The 21,771-nt window shown below is 44.9% G+C and overlaps 1 protein-coding gene across 1 annotated transcript in view; it reads left to right on the top strand.

The window, feature by feature from the left end:
* SIM2 (SIM bHLH transcription factor 2) overlaps nucleotides 1-21,771 on the top strand; it is a 126,307-nt gene that overhangs the window by 33,282 nt on the left and 71,254 nt on the right. The window contains exon 2 of the mRNA XM_068266054.1: nucleotides 12,780-12,862. Coding sequence (XP_068122155.1) covers nucleotides 12,780-12,862 — 83 coding nt within the window. The remainder of the gene's footprint in view (nucleotides 1-12,779; nucleotides 12,863-21,771) is intronic.

Raw genomic sequence — 21,771 nt, 5'->3', positions numbered from 1 at the left:
AAGCATATTTTTACACCATGTTGCTTATCAATCCTGTGTTGTTTCTGCTCCAGATCTGCTCTTGTCAAGCTTGGGGAGCAAATTGCCTTTCTTATTAAGTGGTAGATTTCAGAAATCTGTGTTCTGGGGTCAGGTCTCTGTTGTATCTCAAGCGAACATGTGTGCAGCTGCCAATAAACTCAGCAAAGTAAACTTTTTGCACAGCCCCGCTGGCTTTTTAGTGCAAGTAGTTACAAGACATATTTTATAGAGATACTCACAGAATGCTTTTTATTCAGGGCCTGAGCCCCTCTCCTCTAAACACAGCATGCCCCCCAGATCATATTTATGATGTGTATTTTAATATCTGTATACCCTGTAATAAATAATTACTGTAAAATGTAGATTCCTAGATGCTGGGCTAAGGCTGTCTCTGTGCTTTATTCAATATACATGGCATGTGCTATACAAGATGTAGCTGTTTCATTACAGGAACTTTTGAGAATGATGGATTGCAACTATAGGCAGGAGAGGGGCAAGCTGAAGATTTCAGGTTTTGACTGAAAATGTAACAAATTAAGGAAATGCACAGATTTGGGCTTTTTACTCCATTTCTGTTTTTTACCTTTTTTTTTTTAATTTTTTTATTTTAGCTGTTTTTCCCCAACAAACTGTTTCTGTAAATAGATATTCCTCAATTCACTATGAAAGAAAATCCATAGATATAAAGTTGTAGTATAAGACTTTTTGTGTGTATTGTTATAGTTGTGGCCAATGCTTGGATTATCATCTTGTTTGCTGTGCTTGTAAGGTAGCCTGGAACAGGACTAGGGGAGGCACTCCGGAAAAGCCCGTACCCACTACGCGATTTTCCCGATTGACGATTTTTGCAGCGAAGAGTGTTCATTTCTGCGATTTTACGATGTGGGTACAGGCACGCGGTCACGCAAACAATGTTTAGTGATGCATGGCAATAACGACCATCATGGCGGATTTTCAAAATCCCAGACGACTCCAGGCAAAGTACAGCAATCACTTGACTTCCCGTTCACGCCCATGGTGTAGTGTTGCGTTATATCGTGCATACCCATCGGCAGGAAGAAGGATCGTGGAATGCTCGTTGCCGAGGGACGTCGCTTGATCCATCTTCCTGTGTTGCTACGGAGGGCATTCAGCTTAAGACAACAACTGTACGTAGTACATTGAGTTTATGGGCGGGTGGAGCACAAAGGTGGTTCAGGTCTGATAATTTAAAGGACAACCAAGGTGACATGTGACATGTGTATGTACAGTGCCAAACACACAAATAACTAAGCTGCGTTCCTTTTTTTCTTTCTCTGCCTGAAAGTGTTAAAGGGACACCGAGCAGTGCAGAAACTATGGAAAGATGCATATCATTTTAAAGCTCTCTTTCTCCTCTTTCCAATGATATGTAAACCGCCGCCCTACGCCTTTTAGTTTTCGATATTTTCGTGATTGAAGTTGTCGCGGCCGCGATTTCAATCGCGAAAATAGAGAAAACTAAAAGGCGTAGGGCGACGATTTAGCTGTCGCCAAAGAGAAGAATGAGAGCTTTAAAATTATATCCATCGTTCCATAGTTACATTGTATTACACAGGGCGACTTTTTCTGCTGAATGGAGCTGCTGACACTGGGGAAAGTGTCGCCCTGTGTAATACAATGTAACTATGGAAAGATGGATATCATTTTAAAGCTCTCTTTCTCCTCTTTCTGGTGACACCTAAATCGTCACCCTACGCCTTTTAGTTTTCTCTATTTTCACGATTGAATTCGCGGCCGCGGCAATTTCAATCGCGAAAATAGCGAAAACTAAAAGGCGTAGGGCGGCGGTTTACATATCATTGGAAAGAAGAGAAAGAGAGCTTTAAAATGATATGCATCTTTCCATAGTTTCTGCACTGCTCGGAGTCCCTTTAAACATCAGGTGTGTAAGTGGCAGTTTCTGTCTGGGTCGGACTGGGTCAGACTATAGCATAACCCTCACTGATAAGTAATTACAGCTATAAAACACTTTCCTGACAGTAAATGGCTTATGAGAGAAGGAAAGAGATAAAAGAAAGTCAATAATTCATAGATTTGACCTCCGGCATACTTCAATTAAGGTGTCATTGGGCAGAGACAATGAAATAGTAAAAACTTAAAAACTACATTTGGAGAAGAAGTGTAGAGGAAGAAATAAAGAAGGCGGGGGCATCATGGACTGAGATAGAAAAAATCGCCCAGGACAGAAACCGGTGGCACACATTTGTTGAGGCCCTTTGCTCCAGTGGGAGACACAGGATTAAGTAAGTAAGTAAGTAAAAACTACATTTAAATGTAAAATAAAACTGGGAAATCTAAAAAAAAGTCATTTTTAGGAGAAGGAGGACAGATAGCATTATTTTTCTCATCAGTTTATTTTCACCTCGGATGTCCTTTAAGCACAGCCGCAGGCTACTGTACAAATGATGGCTGTGGCCGTACCACCGCAGTAATTTGGGTGTGGGATGAGTAGCGGCTATGGCAGGCACCAGAGTCCTGCTATACTAGAGGAACTCTGAGGATAATTTGGGCATGGGCTCATTAGCGTTTATAGCGGGCAGCAGAGTTCCTCTATCTGATAATGGAAGTCAGGCACAGGATAATTAGCAGATATGGCCAAAGATTAGTGTTAGGAGTAGGTGTGTGTGTGGGTAGGGGGTTTAGTGCTAGGCATGGGTATGGGGGGTGGGGGGGAGGGGTGCTCAGTGGTAACAGTGGTTACAGGATTAGTGTTAGGAGTAGGTGTGTGTGTGGGGAGGGGGTTTAGTGGTAGGCATGGGTATGGGGGGTGGGGGGGGGCTCAGTGGTAACAGAGGTTACAGGATTAGTGTTAGGAGTAGGGGTGCATGTTTTCTAGCGAATTTTCACGTTTGCGCGCGGTTGCGAATTTTCACGCTCAATTAAACGTTTTCGCGTGCAAACGCGAATTTTCACACAAAGTCGTCATCGTTTTCACGGGAAAATTTGTGTTTGCGCGCGAAAAAGTTTTAGCTTCTTTTATCCTTTTGGTGCCTCTGTTTATTTAAATACTGCATGTGCACCATATCCGCATTAAAAAAAAAACAAGTCGTTCAAATGACTTGTACACACATGGCCAACCTGCATGGTAGTTGGTCAGTTGATCCACTGGTTGGAATGGGCAAACCGGCTCTCATCAGTTTCTCATCTAGTCGTTTGCCACACGTACACATGCCCAATCTGTCATCCAACAGACACGTTTGGACAATAGTTGGGTGGAAAACATATGTATGAGCCTTTGGGAAGGTGTGAATACATCATTAGCTCTACTTATTTGTTCTAACTCATGTCTTATCTCTGCTTATCAGCTTATCTCATGATTATTTCTGCTTACCAGCCCTAAAGCCGCATCTACACGAGTTGATGCGGCCGCGATGCTCCTTATCAATCGAGCCGCTGATGCGCCTCGATTGATAAGATCCGACAGGACGGATCTCCGCACCGCCGATTCCCTGCTCGCTCCCCGCGAGGGGACAATGGCAGGGAATCGAGCGGAAGATAAGCGGCGCCGGCGGGGACGAGCGGGCACGAGCGGGGAATCGAATGCGGCGCACGCACGGCGAGCGGGGACGCGGTGTGCACGCGGAAGAGGCGATCCGGCGGCTAATCGAGCCGCCGGATTGCAGCCTCATCTACCCGTGTAGATGAGGCTTAAGGTCTGTACACATCGTCGTTGCCTCCAGTCCGGCGTGTGTACGGACCTTAAGGTGAATACACACATCAGATTTTTGCAAATGACCGGTCGTTTGAAGGTCAAATCGGGCGTGTGTACACTCGGTCGGTCACCTGATAAGACTTGTTTTGACGGATCGGCTTGGCAGATCGTTCAAATCCAGTCTTATCAGGTGAACGACGGACCGTACACACGCCCGATTTTATGTCCAAACAACCGGACGTTGAAACGACCAAACGGTCGCTTGTTTGCAAAAATCCGACGTGTGTATGCACCTTTAAGCGGACCTGGATTCAACAGCATAATTGAAGAATATATAATTCATGAAATAAACAGATAAGTCATGAGTTAAAGTGGACCTGAACTGTTGCACAGGACAGAAGGAAAACATAGAGAGATGCACCCTGTATGTATTTAGAGAGTTTGGCCTGTCTAATCACAAGTTGTATCTGATCTCTCACCTGTGTCACCTGACTGCCATGGCAGATAAGCTCATTTGAAAGCACAGGATGTTAATATAACTGCTTCCATGAAAGCAGGAAGTATACGCACTGCAGATTTATTGCAGGATTTGTATCAGCTGTAACAAATAAATGTTTCTCTTTAAAGATGATTATGCTGTTGCTTATCTTTTAGAGCAGAGAGGAAGTTCTGCGTTCATATCCGGTTTAAGAAACACATTTTCTACTAAACAAACTTGGAAGTCAAAACTTTTTAAATAGGGCTTCAAAAAGGAAAATTAAAAAAAAAATTGTTTAGTTTTGTTTTAATTTTTTTGCTTACCACCAAATATAACACACAATTCAGATATTTTACAAAATACATAACATTTCCTTTGATCTCTTAATTTTTTTTAAAAGGTGTACTTAGCAAGTGAATCTTTCCATCTACCCCCTTCCCTCTTTCCTTCTTCCTCCCAATACTCTAATGCTTAGCAACAAGAAATTGTTCCTGTATGATTTTGACCAAAAAATGCCAACATCATAATTTAAGTCTATAAATAAGGACATTGTTTCCTGACTGAGATACCACAGGAGGGAGTCCACAATTAAACCTGACATGAACATACATATCTTTACCAATAGTCTTTTCCTTTCACCAACCATTGAAGGTCCACCGGGAACTTATGGCTCATTGTAGAGTTGCATGGGATCACACTGTGCCTGTAGTTTCAGTGTTCCCTTTACGTAATATTGGCACTTTACAGTGTTTAGAGGTGGCTTGACGGTCAAATAAGAAGTGACTGTTACGTATCATTACGCGGTGCAGCGTGGTGCCAAATAGCCTGATGCCATACCAGACTAGATCTGATGGTGGCAGCAACAGGAAGGAGCTCAGATACGCCTAGGTGATAGTTGGCACAGAGGCGGAGCTAATGAGGCTGATGCCGTGCCAAACTATCTGGCGAGGTTACCTCTAGCAATAGCCATATATTTATTTTTCGGACTATGTCCAACATCGGACCTGAAATGGAAAATGCCAATGTCGGACATAGTCCAACACAGGATCATAGAAGGTGGACATAATGCACAGTGGACTAAGTGCATAGTCACTTCAATAGCTCATTGGTCGGCCCTGCCAGATGATTTGGTCCACTTGCAGCCGTACCTCACCCAGGGCCAGGCCGAGGCAGAGGCGAGAGAGGCTCCTTTCCCCCACTCAGTAATATACAGTTAACTGTATTGAGGCTCCGTAGCGTACAGTAAGCAGAATGGGATCTATAAAAACAGGATAATAATCCTGATTCAGAACTTCCTGTCTGTAAGATACAAGCTCTAGTATGTAGCAAAGCTTAGCTACTAAGATAAGGAATTACACACACAGTGTTTCTCTCCCTCCTGCCTCTTCCCCCTCCCTTGCTTGTAGAGTCCTGAGTTGCAGGCTGGGGGCTGGAATGTGTGATCTGTCCACACAGGAGCAGCTTGCTAGCAAGTAAGGATTAAAGCATGGCAGCAAACTAGCCAAGTACATCTGTAGGTAACTTTTCTGCAATAATAGCACCGTCATTTGGACAATCTGCTCTGCTCAAAAGCCTCTGAGCTCTGTTTGTGATGTTTCCATTTGGTTCCTATCATTGCTGAACTAGTTAGTCTTAATTTTATCACCTGAATTAGGCAAACATTTCTTAAGCATACCATACAAACATCTATGTTGGTCACCCAAATGGGCCCCACTAGTCAGTCATCGTGTTGAAGCTGGAGCCGCCAGTGTATACAGTATATTTTATTTAATAAATTAAGTACTTTTAAGTTTTAATTTTTCATCAGGAAAATATAAACTGTATAAAATAAAAATGTTGGTATCCATCTAGAGATGCTTCTATTGGCTTGACTGGCATGTTTTGTAAGTACAAAAATCTAAGTCTGGATACTTTGCTCCTGTAATGTTAAAGGCTTATTTACTGCAACAGTAAAATGACACCCTCTACAACTCACAAAACAATACCAGGTATAGAGGCAGTTATAGCTACTTAGCTACTAGGAAATTAGACATTTAGTTCATGTTTCTAACTAGTAAAATATTTTTAAATTGTTTAATGCTAAGCAAATGAATAAAATAATTATTTTATTCATGTAGCTGTGTTGAACAGCCACGTCACCGCTAATTAGCTGCACGATCGATAGCCAAGCTGGCAAACAGTGCGGGCACACAGGGAAGGTAAGGATGAACTTCTTTTATTCCAGACAATGCGTTTCTCAGAAGTCTCTCTTCCGTTTCTTCAGGTATGACCTAATAGCTGCAAGTTGAATATCTATAAAATTATCAATATTCTACTAGTTAATTCTAATAGTACAATATCGGTAATCTTTACCGATATTTTACTATGACCATTTACTATGACCTAACCTAAGCTTACCCTAACACTAACCCTCCCTCTCGATGCCTAATGCTTATCGATCAACTCTGGTGCTGCCTAACCATAAAACCCCCTGGCGGTGCCTGACACCAAGGATCCCCACAAGGCACTGCCTAAGTCTAAGGACCCCCGGCACTGCCTAACCCTAACATTTCTCTGGTGGTGCCTAACCTTAACCTTATGCCTAACGCTAAGAACCCCCCCCCCCCCCCCCCGCCACCTAAAGACCTTCTGCCTAACCCGATCCGCCAATATTGTTGTCGCTGCCATAGGCAGCAACGTTAATAGCCATTATTAGCGGCTATGAATAGTAATTTGGGTGCCAGAGGCCTTATGAAATAGCAGGTCCCCAGGGCCACTCGCTATGCAAATTGCACATCCAGTGTCCAAATTACAGCTAATAGTCCCTAATCAAGGCTATTAACATTGCTGCCTATGGTAGCGTCATTTTTACCAGGGCACTTCCAACACCCTTTCTACCTGCTCTGGGCTCTTGAGGAAAAAATGAGGGGATAGGAACTGCTGCAACAGGCATCTTACTTTTTAATTAGCAGTTTTTTTCTGCCACACATTGTTATACATAATTCATAATATAAAACAATCCTATTTAATAAAAACGCAGGTGTCTGCATCCACCTGCATTCGTGTGTGCCCACTTTGTACTGTGCAGACGCAGGGCAGCGGTCAGGCACGTGAAAGGTGGCCACGGGCGTGGTATGTGTCCGCACAGCACTGTGCAACCTAGCGCCTGTTATTAAACTGGCCTAATGGCTAGTGTTATAATAAATACATACAAAAAACTGTGCCTAAACTTAAAAGTGCTTTTAAAAATTGTACACTGAACTCACAGAAAGTGTTTAGTATCTTGTTCTGCGTCTTCTTCGTCCACCTGATTTATTCTTATCTATTTATGTAGCACCATCTTATTCTGTAGCGACTTACAATAGTTCTTTCATGAGGTGGTTAAAGGTAACACTCTCCTGTTCAGCATGGTGATCCCCTGGTTACGTGAAGCCGGTATGGCTTTATACTAATCTGCAGTCACACACACAGCTGCCTTTACAAGCCTGAAAAATGATTTCTGAGACCAGAGGTCAAACAACACAGTCACATTTGTCAAACACAATTTCCCCTCACATATATCTTCCTCATTGGGTGCGTATGGCAAAAGTCACTGGCACGCATGCGGTTTTGCAGATGGAGCCAGCATGGGATAATGAGTCTGGTGGCTATTGAGAATTGGAGGAGAGGGAGAGTGGCTGTATCGTCCATAGCAACTAACCAGGTCTGGAATTGTGCACAGACCACATGAGCCTTGGTCTGTTCAGAGAAAAGATTGATAGGATCTCTGTCATTGAACCACCTCCCATTTTCCAATGGAAACATCTAGGGGCCTGAGCTAATATGAGCGCACTCATGTAAAAGGAACTGTAGTTGCAGACTGGCCATGGAGACTGAGATCAAAATGATCATATTTAAAAAGAGCAGTCACAAACAGTATGCAAATGCAATAAGGGCATGCCTGATACTCTGAAACACTACAGTTAAGTTTTACCTTCCTTTCTGCCACCACCAAACTTTACAGTTGGTATGGTGCCAGGAGAAAGGTAGTGTCCTCCGAGTCCTGGAAAATGCCAAAAACCTAGATTTGTAAGTTAGACTGCCAGATCATCCTGCCAGAAAACAGTGGTGACAGGGGCGTAGCAATAGGGGTTGCAGAGGTAGCGACCGCATCGGGGCCCTTGGGCCAGAGGGGCCCCGAAGGGCCCTCCCTCAACTACAGTATTAGCTCTCTATTGGTCCTGTGCTCATAATAATAACTTCAATAGATACTTTGAATAGTGGTAATCCTTAACAAACTGTTTCCCATCCTTTTCTTGCACTTCTGACACTGTAGTTGCCCTTGGCAGGTTTTGGTGCGCCGTATCAATTGTTACGTATAGAGTGCCATTGTAAAACTTGCATCGGGGCCCACCGCTCCTTAGCTACGCCACTGAGTGGTGATGTGATTTACACCAGTGAAGATGATAGTTGTCAGTTCCCAGGGTGTCCTTAGGCTGATGTACAGAAGCTTAACCTTAACAAGCTGTTAACAAACACTTGCCCTGATATTTCTTGCAAGTGGGTTGCAAGTGTTTCGAAATTCAGCAGAAGGACATGCAATGAGTAAAGCTGATTTTACATGCAGCATGATTCAGTACTTGCTGGTCTCATTCTGTGAGTCTATCATTCTGTGGGCGGTAGATCTAGTATTGGTCAAGTTGTTTTTTATCGGTACATATCACTGTACTGCAAATGAGAATTCATGGTTGTATGCTCGATTTTTTGCAGTTTAAAGTAATTATGGGCCATATTCACAAGAGTTTGGTAAAGTTGCTGTGCACACATCAATTTTTCCAGTACACAGACAAGGTAGCATGTGTTTTGCACTACCTTGTCAGCGCAATGGTAAAAATTACAGAACTTTTGTAAATATGGCCCTATATTTTTTAAGACTGAGTTCACACTCTGGGCATTGCATAACCCTGGCGCTATTACGTTTGGATAACGTGCTTCAATACGGGCATAACACACACAGACACCCTCTGCACATTATAATGTGCTATTTTTTTACAGCATGAAGACTTGCTATGTCATGTGCTATTATTTCTCATGTTATTTAGAAATGCACAGTAGAAAGGGAGTTTGGATAACTTGGTCGTTACGGTACCACACATGGATGTGAGCATGCGCGTACAAGTGTATGGACAGTGCGGTCACATCCAGCAATGCGCATAATGTGAACATACCTTTAGGCCTCGTTCTCATCTACTGGGGCCCCCGGCTGTCGTGCGAACCAATGTTTATGATCACATCTACTCAGCGCAGATGGCAGTGCAATCAGAATTTAATGCGTACGATTGCATGCCATCTGCGCTGCTACCCGCTGCGCTGCTGATCCCATCCATAGACAGTGATGGGATCAGCTCTGCGATTGCGGGCAAAATGCAGGCAGCAGTACGCAAGCGCATCATAGCGCATCGTACTGCTGCGCAGCGCAGTAGATGTGAACGGCAGAAGGGCTGTCTATACCCTTCTGCGGTTCCTGCGTGCCACCACATCATACGCGCTACCATATGCGCACGGAAGTGCGTATGATGTGAACGAGGCCTTAAACTTGTGGCTCAAATAGCCAATTCAATGAGTTAGAAGGGGTGTCAAGATAATTTTGGCCATTTTGTATGTTTCTATCTGTTGAAAGGCTTAAAGGACAACTGAAGTGAGAGAGGGATATGGAGGCTGCCATATTTATTTCCTTATAAGCAATACCAGTTGCCTGGCTATCCTGCTGATCCTCTGTCTCTAATATTTTTAGCCATAGACCCTGAATAAGCATATGCAGATCACGTGTTTCTGACATTATTGTCAGACCTGACAATATTAGCTGCATACTTGTTTCTGGTGTTATTCAGACACTACTGCAACCAAATAGATCAATAGTACACCCAGGCAACTGGTATTGTTTAAATGGAAATAGATATGGCAGCCTCAATATGCCATATTTTTCGGACTATAAGACGCATGTTTTCTTCCCAAATGTGGGGGGGAAAAGCCAGTGCGTCTTATGGTCCGAATGTACAGAATTTGGACCACAGTAGAGCCAGCGTAAGTCCATTTTCAATAAAAGTTAATGCTGATAACTGGTCCCGGCACAATTCCCACAGCAGCGATCTGTAATTTTGCCAGCGCAAGTCCATCTTCAGAGTTAATGCTGACAACATGTCCCCGCACAATCCGCGCGGTAGTGATCCGTGCAAAGCCAGTGGGAAATTATAATACTGATAATAGCCGTTAATAATATAAAGCCCCGCTCAATCCCCGTGGCAGCAACACCTAATGCAGAGCGCAGCAGAAGCGTGATTACCCATCTAGCCGGTGCGTCCTCCATCTTCTCTTCAATCTTCAGCCAGTGCAGTGTAACGCTATCAAACACAGCTCCGGCACGCTGCAAGTCCTGTCTTCTCGTTACTTCCTGGTGTAGTGCGCTCTCCCTGCCTATTGGCCATGACACCTCTTCGGGTGGGACCAAGAAATCCAATCACTATGCATTGCAGGGCTGGCAGCCAATCAGGATTGAGGTATCGCGGCAAAAAAAGGAACAATACAATATAACATGAGTAATTTGAAGAACAGGATGTACACATCTTATATAAACAATTTGTTAATGACTAGTAGTGGAAATATTCCTAATCAGTTCTGGTGGGCGACATAATTCGTCTGTAGAGAGAATGGGCACCCAGGAGTCCTTATTAAATGAGATCAAAAGCCAGAAAAACACAACCGTTACAGCCCATTTTTTATGAATTGAACGTGAGCATCTATTGTTCCCAGAAAAATATTTTGAACAAGATGTGTATTTCCTTTATTAAAACCTCCCACCAGAGGACGTGAAAATAAGTTAATGCACTCACCTTGTTACAAAATCCTAGATGACACTGTTAAATTATCTCTGAGCTCATAAAAAGTCTACAGACAGGACTAGAGAGTAAACATGTGTAAAATAAACAGTGCAGGAGAAGAGAGAGGCAGCAGTGAGTATAGAGTATGTGCCTGATACATCATGAACACAAACAAACTGTTTTGATAAATAGAAGAGATAGACAAATACAATCTGTGGGTTTAATGTAAAATAGCACTGTTTACATTAAAGCTATAATGGATGAAAATGGAGAAATAGTGTATTTCATTTTTACCTTATTTTCCCCTTTAAAATGCATAAAAAGGTAACTACTTGAGGTGTGGTAAGTAGTGATAAAGTTTATTGCCAAAGTAATCAGAGCTGTGCTAAACCATGAAAACAATCCCAGGAACAAAGTAAAAAAAATCTGAATCTCAATATGACTCCAATTTTGATATGCGATGTGTCTGCTTCCTGTGGCATTGGATAGTATAGGGACTGTAAAGGAAACTGAAATGGCTGAGAAGTGGGTGCATTAATTTGACCCAAAACAGTAAGATCCAGTATATATCCATTAACCACTTGTATTACATGTATTCCCAATAAACTGGATGTCAGCAAGCCCCGCATTCAATGGGAAGAAGACTTTGGCATGCCCTTGGTTAAATGATATACCTTCTTTGGGTGCGTTTTAACAGTTCCAAGAGTTGGAGGTGGTGAATGTGTCGTGAAAAGGAATTTCAGAGGATGAGAATAGCCCTTGAGAAGTCCTGTAGATGTAAATGTGAGGAAGTGACTCTAGTGGTGATAGAAGAAGGTGGTTTTCAAACTGTAGGTTAAAGTTAAGTTTGAACTGAATCTGTAAGCAATTGGTATTCTTGGAAGAGTGGAGGGCTTGGCAGAGAGGAGCAGCAGTTGAGGAGTGGCGGATGAGTAGTGTGGCGAGTTTAGTAGCGAGTTTAGTATAGAGTGAAGCAGCATCTCAAAAGCAGTTAAGATGAACTTCCTTTCAACTTTCAAACTGACTGCTGACATCATCATCCATGTAACCTGAAACCTCTTTCTGTGCAAAAAGTGCATTTCAGACATGGTAAACGAGGAGCTACTAATTTTGACTTGTATGTAAATTTCATGCAAATGTATGCAACTTTGGAAAATTGGCAGAAAGGCCTTTGATTGCCTCAGTTCCAAGCTGCATAAAGTTTGTAATTCATTTCCACACAAAAGCTATGATCTCCGAGCTATTGATCTTTTTTTAATCTATCCCCTGCTTTCAGAAGCTGTTCTTTTCCAGGCAGTTTTATGGCTGTAACTTGTTATCAATGAGGATTATGCGATAGTTCAATAGTCCGACTAGAGGAAAACTGCATACCTGAATGTTTAACCCTTTCAGTGAGAATAAAAAAAATATACATTGCTTAGTTATATGAGGAAATTGGGGTTGTACATATACATGTTTATCTCATCATGGGGCATAGGCACAAAACTTAAGAAAAGTTTTCATCATCATCACTTACACTGACAATGTAACCCCCCACTCCACCCCCCCCCCATGCTGTGTAGCAGATCCAGTGAACAACCTTGTGTGTTATGGCTACTTTGCTGTTTGGAACTTTCAGGAGTGGAATGCTGGAGATAGCCCTCACTTACTGCAACAATGTCAAACTGTTTTTAGTGAATCTTGCCTTGTGCCTGTTGATGAGTTTGTGGAGTCTCAGTATAGCAGAATGACTTGCACAACTCACATGATCTCACCTTGTTTGTCTGTGCAGGATTAGGAGATGCCTGGGGCCATCCTACCAGAATTGGACCATTGGATAATGTAGCAAAGGAGCTGGGATCTCATCTGCTTCAGGTATTTGTCTGATTTATTGCAGATCTACAAGAGTGTGTGCTGGTTAAGGCTGTATACATGCGTATGACATAAAAAAAGGGCGCCCACATTTCTGATAAAAGAATCTATCTGAAAAACAAAACGATAGTAAAATATCAGTATGAAATACCAATATTTTACTACAGCTAAACCTATTCTCACACTGAACACTGAACCATCCCACTACCGATATTTAACTGTAACCCCCCCCCCCACAGCTAACCTTAACCTCCTGAGCGTTATGCCACTCGGGAGGTTTTGTTCGTGTTTGCCCCCATAATTAAATAATTTGCTCACATGGCTGTAAACCTGTAGCTAGCACTAGGCTAGCTAGTAAAGGTGTCCGTCACCCCCCAATCCCCCAAGTTTATACAATACCCAGCCTGGATCCTGCAATTGGCGCAGCCTCCCCGGACAGCTCCGGTCTTTACTATAGGGAGGATTGCACATGACGTCATGCGCAAACCCAATCCTACCCATTGAGAGACCGCAGCTGTGCAGGGAGGCTGCGCGATCGCTGGATCCAGGCTGGGTAATGTATGAACAGGGGGATTCCGGGGGTGCCGAACATCTTTACTAGCTAGCCTAGTGCTAGCTAATGGTTTTACAGCCATATGAACAAATTATTTAATTATGGGGACTCCTGAGAACAGAGAGTAGTATGCCCGACAGTGTCCGGCATACCGCTAAGGAGGTTAACCCTACTATCCCCCACTACCACCACGACTAACCTTAACCCTCCTACCACCACCTACCTCCTACCATATTTTTCTACAAAAACAACTCTATAGGAACTGTGGTGGGGATGTCAGGGCACCCTATAAAGAAGCAGGAGACAAAAAAGGTGGGAGCCCAATAGTGTAGTATGTTAGTGTTGAGGTAAGAAGTGGTAAGAAGAAAAATACTACTTACAAAGGAGGGTTGCAGGGGGCAACCAACCACAGGAAGCAGGTGGAGACCATAAACCCGACTCCACACGGGGAGGTCCTATAAGGACCCGAAGGAGGTCGCTCTCTTGGAAAAACCAGAGACAGGTGTCCACTGTGGTGGTAGCCACGGGTGTACTGTCAAATCCCTTGGACAGGGTATGTACGAAGGTGTACAATGCACAATTAGGGGGAAAGAGGCGCCCTGGGTTATATAAAATCTTCTAAAAACAGTTTAAAAATGAAAAGGGTAACGAGGTATCTTACCTCAATAACAAAATCTTTATATCATATAAAAAATTTTTATTTAGCACAGGCAACGCGTTTCGCGAGTCTAAGCCCGCTTCCTCAGGCCAATGAACAGTGCCAAATGATAGATATCAGTCAGCATAGGGGGGCTGACTGATAGCATAGGGGGTTAAGGTTAGGCACCGGAGGGAGGGGGTTAAGTTTAGGCACCACCAGGGAGAGTTAAGGTTAGGCATCACTGTTGAGTCTTAGGGTTAGGCACCGGTAGAGGGAGGGCTCTGTGTGAGAGTAGGGGTAGGTCATAGTGAAATATCGGTAAAAATTAAGTAGTATTAGGTAATTTCACTAGCACCCTTTTTACCGGGTGTCTTTTTTCCATGTGCTCTCAAACCCATCCCCCTCTGGCACTGCCAAAAATATTTGCATCTAATACCCTATGAATATTTGTATCGAGAAGCCTATACTGAACAATTCCTGTGAAAATCAAGCCAAGTGTACACAGCAAACTGTAACTTCAGCACTGGCAACTGTGTAGCAAATGTGGTCCTAAGTTAATCTTCTTACAGTGGTAATCTTTTTGATGTGTTGCTGGGAGCTCCCTCCCTCTGCCAGTTCTGACCAGAGATGGATTAAGAGGCAAGGTAATAGTTGTGGTCCCCTCTCTTTATGCTCGTTTTGGTAATCTGAGATGGTACGGGGTCAGAGAAAGTGGCATTTGGGCCCACTGACACCCACTAGGCCTCTAGGCTGCCTTATGGATGATCCAGCTGGTTCTGACACCATGTGAATGCCATACATTTGACCTTAAGTGACGGAGCTAAGTGTGGAGATGTGGGCATGTGTGTAGCAAAGAATAATGTAGCCTCTCTTCCAAACACTTCAATTTAATAGTATAAAGATACAACTCTCTTTTCAGTGACCTCATGGACTTTAGTACACCCGGCCAGCACCGCTTATTTATAGCGGACCTCAGAACTACCTCTCTGCTCTAAAAAGAAAGCAACAGCATAATAACCTTTACAGAAAAACATATCTTCATTACAACTTATAGAACTCTTACAATAAACCTGCAGTGTTTATTTCCTGGAATTCCTGGGATTGGTTTTCCTATCAACATAGCTAAGAAATCAAATTACAACTTGTGATTAGACACAGGTGAGGGGGAGTCAGACAGGCTAAACTCTCTAAATACACACATGGTGCATTTCTCTGTTTTCCTTCGGTCCAGGGCCGGATTACCGACCAGGCAACAAAAGCAGTCGCTTGGGGCCCCATTCAGAGTCAAAGGGGCCCCATCAGCACATAAACCAGCCCTCGCCATCCTGTCAGCGGTGGCTGGATGGTATAATGGTTAAAGGGACTCTGAGCAGTGCAGTAACTATGGAAAGATGCATATCATTTTAAAGCTCTCTTTCTCCTCTTTCCAATGATATATAAACGGCCCCCCTATGCCTTTGAGTTTTCGCTATTTTCGCGATCGAAATTGCAGCCACAGGACAGCTTTTCTCCAAAGTCGGCAGCTCGATTCAGCACAATGCAATAAAATATAAGGAACCCAGGGGGGGTACAATTACAAACATCATGCTGGTAGGTGTGAGGATGTAATTAATTAGTTGTGGGTATGCTTAAAGGCATACCCACAGGCACTGCTTCGAGTCCCTTTAAGGGCTCTGCCTCTGACACAGGAGACTAGGGTTCAAATCTCGGCTCTGCCTGTTCAGTAAGCCAGCAGCTATTCAGTAGGAGACCTTAGGCAAGTCTCTCTAAAACTGCTACTGCCTATAGGGCGCGTCCTAGTGGCTGCAGCTCTGGCGCTTTGAGTCCGCCAGGAGAAAAGTGTGAGATAAATGTTATTTGTCTTGTCTTGTCAAATGATGCCGTGCGCTGCTGATTGTCTTCAGAGCCAGGCTCTCCTCCTAGGTCCCCCTCCTGCTCTGCCGCTGCCCACTCCGCCCTCCCTTCCCACAGAGAACCACAGCTGCAGCAAGAATGATAGCAGCAGATGGCAAACGCTCACTCACCTATCCATGATCCAAGCGATAGAGATCCCGTCATCTGAAACCCATCTTTCTCTTCTACAGTGCAGCCGCTCACTCTGAACTTCCTGATTCTCAGATCAGACAGGTAGTAGGAAGTAGTAATAGTAGTAGTAACAGAGCGGCAGCACTCTAGAGGAGACAGATGGGCTCCGGATGACGGGACCTCTATTGCTTGGATCGCAACAGGTGAATGTGAGTCATCTGGTGCTGTCATTCTCCCCCGCTGCGGCTGCCTTCTCTGCTGGACTATCGTATTCACTGGGATGGAGACTGCATGGTGGCTGTCTAGTTTGGGAGGAAATCAGTTGTTCTGTGGTGGGGGTGGTTATGTAATTCTGTCTGGGGAATGGCTTCCGGTTTGGCGGTGTCCAGAGCTTTCTGCTATTGCCAGGCTGGAGATGCAGGGGGAAAGTGCTGCTGGTGTGATATCTGGCGCCCTCTTCCCAGGGGTGCCCCAGCCCCTGAGTGCAAATGTCCCAGCCATTCATCTCTCACTCTGCATTTTGACGCTGCTATTCCCTGCATTGTGCACCCACAGAGGAAAGCGGGCTGTTGCCCATAGCAACCAGTAGCTCAGCTGCCCCGGTGTGTGCAGCATGTTGCTGTGCAGCTGCATCTTCTGATTCTATTACGACATGATGGGGGGCCAAAATCAGTTACTTTGCTTAGGGCCCCATTTAGCCTTAATCCGGCTCTGCTTCTGTCCCATCCACATTTTTGCAGGAGGACCCAGTGATTTCTAGTTATGCCCCTGGTCCACGGCTTCCAGTTAGCTATCTTATCCTTCGTCACCCCTTCTCCTTTTTTTACATGACTTTTTTTCCAATATCAAGGACTTCTCCGCTGGATTTTGTCTTTTGCATCTCGTTCTCAAAGTATCTGAGTTTTCGTTATAAGTACTTCTATGGAATGGTCTGGCCTTACTGACTGATGGCATGTTTTTGCAGTCCAGGAAATTCTTAATAATGAGGCTTCCAACAGTATACTTGAGAAACGTAGAGCTTTTATTTCATAGCGCTAGTTAGGGTTAGGCTCTCACAGCTGTAACTTATTACTGGAAATACAGTAGCCTTCAAGCCCAGCTAAACCCAAAACAGAATAAAGCAAAGTCTCGGAGCAGTCATGTTGATTAGTGTGAATTAGTGTGACTTGCAAAGTGGCTTGGTACTTACCATTTTCACCTTGCAAGTGCTAGGATGCCAGGTTTCAGTTTCAATCAGAACACTGGGCTTTCTCTTTGCACTCCGGTTTCCTTCAACAACCCCAAAACAAGACCCTGCAATGGAGGTACTGGTATTTTTAACAGTATTATTCACTGCTTCACAAGGTTCATCGCTTTTTCGGCAGGCTCTAGGAATAAGTAACAATAGATTTGTGTCCATGTGTAGTACATTTTACAGTGATGTGACTTCCTACTTAGACGGGAGAAGATTCTGTTGCGTAAAGTGGACCTGAACTCTTGTACAGGACAGAAGGAAAACAGAGAGAAATGTGCCCTGTATGTATTTAGAGAGTTTAGCCCGTCTAATTGCCCCTCATCTGTGATTAATCACAAGTTGTAATTTGATTTCTTAGCTGTGTCAGCTGACTGCCATGGCAGAGCAGCTGATTTGTAAAAACGGGTTGTTAAGAATATGTCTGCTTCCATGAAAGCAGGAAGTAGACACACTTGCAGATTTATTGCAAGATTTGTATCAGCTGCAACAAAGAATTGTTTTCTTTAAAGGTTATTATGCTGTTGTGTTTCTTTTAGAGCAGAGAAAGTTCTGAGTTCAGATCTGCTTTAAAGGACAATTATCAAAAAAAACCTGTAAAACTTAAAATACCCACATATATATGTACATTTCTCCCAAAGCAAAATGCACTGTTTATTACTTTTTTCCTATGTTGCTGTCACTTACAGTAGGTAGTGACAGATCTGTGAGGTTTTAACTAACCCAACTTCAAGGGGGATTTACAGTTATTTCTTTACTAGTAAACCTAAGTCCGTTTAAAGGATACCCGAAGTGACATGTGACATGATGAGATAGACATGTGTATGTACAGTGCCCAGCACACAAATAACTGTGCTGTGTTCCTTTTTTTCTTTCTCTGTCTGAAAGAGTTAAATATCAGGTATGTAAGTGGCCGACTCAGTCCTGATTTAGACAGGAAGTGACTACAGTGTGACCCTCACTGATAAGAAATTCCCCTTTTTATCTCTTTCTTGCTCTCAGAAGCCATTTTCTGCTAGGAAAGTGTTTTATAGTTTGAATTTCTTATTAGTGAGGATCACACTGTAGTCACTTCCTGTCTGAGTCAGGATTGAGTCAGCCACTTACATACCTGATATTTAACTCTTTTAGAAAGAGAAAGAAAAAAAGGAACACAGTATAGTTATTTGTGTTCTAGGCACTGTACATAAATATGTCTATCTCATCATGTCACGTCACTTCAAGTTTCCTTTAAAAACGGGCTCTAGGTCTCTCTCTCACCTCCGTCACCGCCACATGTCGCACGTGCACGCGCACCCATCCGCACTCCTGGCCCCGTCCTCCTCCTGGCCCAACGGCTACACATGCACAGTAGCCAAAAATCACAGACACAGGTACAGGAGAATGACCCAGGGAGGGCTAGGTTTTATATATATATATATATATATATATATATATATATATATATATATATATATAAAATACTGAACGCCAATTGCCCAGTCCAACTGCCAAAATATTGTGCAAATGAGTAGGGAAGCTATCTGACATCTCTGTATAGATCCTTTTCAGGGAGTACTTTTGTAAAGAATAAAGGTAATACTGAGTTTCCCCCATGAGGAGATGCACTAGTCCAAAATCTGTCATCTTTTTAATACCTACTGTAAGTGGCAGAAACATGGTTAAAAAGTAAATTATGAATGCGTGTGACTCTGGGAGAAATGTACATTTTATATGTTTATTAATTTTTACAATTGTTCACAATAGTGGTCCTTTAAGTGTATCTGTGGCCCAGGGCTCCATCATTCTGTTCCATGTTCCACAATTTGTATTTTTTTTTTCACTACACAGGAATGGACTTCATACTGTTACCACCTTCATCATTCCAGGCAAGGTTTACATTCCAGAATGTAAATTGGGCATGCTTTGTCTCCATCCATAAAATTTATCACATCTTTAGTCCTGTCAGGTGCAGCTCTGCGGAATGTTTGTTGCTGAGACTTCCGAAGCCAGTGAATATAATGCCCGGTCTCCCCAGAATGCTCTAGGACAGGCGTCAGGAACCTTTTTGGCTGAGAGAGCCATAAATGCCACATATTTTAAAATGTACACTGTAATTACGTGAGAGCCATACAATATGTTTCAAACTGGGACAGTAGGGCTCACGTCCCTGTTGCCATGGTGATGTGTGTACAGTTGATCCTCCGGGCAGCGGAAGTGTCAGACACGTCTTCAGCTTCTCTTGGGTTTCAGCATTATCAGCAATTTCCTGAGAGCCAGACTGGAGAAACACAGACCAACATCTTGTACAATTAGCTAGCTGACTTGGGGGGTTGATTCACTTTGGAGGACGAGATCCCCCTGCACTTTGGCCCAATAGGCTGCCTGTCAAGCAGTGGCGTAGCTACAAACCTCTGGCCCCGATGCGGAATCTGGATGTGGGCCCCCCCCCCCCCACGGCAACATCAGCCCCCCTCCCCCGGCAACACCCGACGCACACACATATCCGAATCCCTATAGCCAGCTATAGGTCCCCCCAGTATAGGTAGCCAGGCATAGGTAAGCCAGTATAGTTGCCCCCGGTATAGGTCAGCCAGGTAGGTGTCTCCAGCATAGGTAGCCAGTATAGTTGCCCCCAGTATAGGTTAGATAGGCAGGTGACCGCGGTATAAGTTAGATAAGTTAGACAGGTGCCCCCAGTACAGATTAGCTAGGTGGGTGCCTCTAATATAGGTAGCCAGAATAGTTGCCCCCAGCATAGGTTAGATAGGTAGGTGCCCCCAGTATAGGTTAGTTAGGTAGGTGCCTCCAATATAGGTAGCCAGTATAGTTGCCACCTGTATAGGCTAGCTAGGTGCCCCGAATACAGGTTAGACAAGTAAGTGCCCCCAGGTTAGATAGGTAGGTGCCCCCCAGTATAGGTTAGATTAGGTAGCTGCCCCCCAGTATAGGTTAGATGAGGTAGGTGCCCCCCAGTATAGGTTAGGTTAGGTAGCTGCCCCCCAGGATAGATTAGGTAGCTTTCCCCCAGGATAAGTTAGATTAGGTAGCTGCCCCCAGGATAGGTTAGAGTAGGTAGCTGCCCCCCAGGATAGGTTAGAGTAGGTAGCTGCCCCCCAGGATAGGTTAGAGTAGGTAGCTGCCCCCCAGGATAGGTTAGAGTAGGTAGCTGCCCCCCAGGATAGGTTAGGTAGCTGCCTCCCAGGATAGGTTAGATTAGGTAGCTGCCCCCCAGGATAGGTTAGATTAGGTAGCTGCCCCCCCCCCCCCCCAGGATAGGTTAGGTGGGTAGTTGCCCCCCAGGATAGGTTAGGTGGGTAGCTGCCCCCCAGGATAGGTTAGGTGGGTAGCTGCCCCCCCCCCAGGATAGATTAGGTAGGTAGCTGCCCCCCAGGATAGGTTAGGTAGGTAGCTCCCCCCCCCCCCAGGATAGATTAGGTAGGTAGCTGCCCCCCCAAGGATAGATTAGGTAGGTAGCTGCCCCCCCCAGGATAGGTTAGGTAGGTAGCTGCCCCCCCAGGATAAGTTAGGTAGGTAGCTGACCCCCCCAGGATAGGTTAGGTAGGTAGCTGCCCCCCCAGGATAGGTTAGGTAGGTAGCTGCCCCCCAGGATAGGTTAGGTAGCTGCCCCCCCCAGGATAGGTTAGGTAGGTAGCTGCCCCCCCAGGATAGGTTAGGTAGGTAGCTGCCCCCCAGGATAGAATAGGTAGCTGCCCCCCCCAGGATAGGTTAGATTAGGTAGCTGCCCCCCCCCCAGGATAGGTTAGATTAGGTAGCTGCCCCCCCAGGATAGGTTAGGTAGGTAGCTGCCCCACAGCATAGGGTGGGTAGGTAGGTAGGTGCCCCCCCCCATAATGAAGGGGGGAGCCGCAGCTGCGGGGAGGGCAGCCCGACCTCTCCCTCCCTTCCTCTCCCTGGGGCCCCCCCCCTTCAGATGCAGAGTGCGCGGCGCACGGAAGCGCTGTAGGCAGAACTCACCTCCGTCCCTGCGCCGCTGATCTCTCCTCCCGCTGTATAGATGTTGTTACACACTGCTTCCTGTTTAGCCGGAAGCAGTGTGTAACAGCATCTATACAGCGGGAGGAGATCAGCGGCGCTTGGAACGCAGGGACGGAGGTGAGTTCTGCCTACAGCGCTTCCGTGCGCCGCGCACTCTGCATCTGAAGGGGGGGGGGCCCGGGGAGAGGAAGGGAGGAAGAGGTCGGGCTGCCCTCCCCGCGGCTCCGGCTCCCCCCTCGAAATAGCGCCCGCGGTCGGCACTACATGGGCCCCCCGGGCCCCTCCCCCGCCTCTTCAGGTGCCGGGCGCGGTCGCCACGGCGACCGTTGCAACCACAGGCCCTACGCCCCTGCTGTCAAGTGTAGAATGGTTACTTTGAAAATTGTACTTGCTCTGCCAAACTAAGTTGCGCTGCTTGAGCAGCGTAGCTTAGTGAATCAACCCCTAGTACTTTATATGTGAGCCAGATGTAGCCATCGAAAGAG

The sequence above is a fragment of the Hyperolius riggenbachi genome, chromosome 2 (assembly GCF_040937935.1).
Source record: "Hyperolius riggenbachi isolate aHypRig1 chromosome 2, aHypRig1.pri, whole genome shotgun sequence".
Taxonomy (NCBI): Eukaryota; Metazoa; Chordata; class Amphibia; order Anura; family Hyperoliidae; genus Hyperolius; species Hyperolius riggenbachi.
This window is presented reverse-complemented; position numbering and strand designations above follow the sequence as displayed.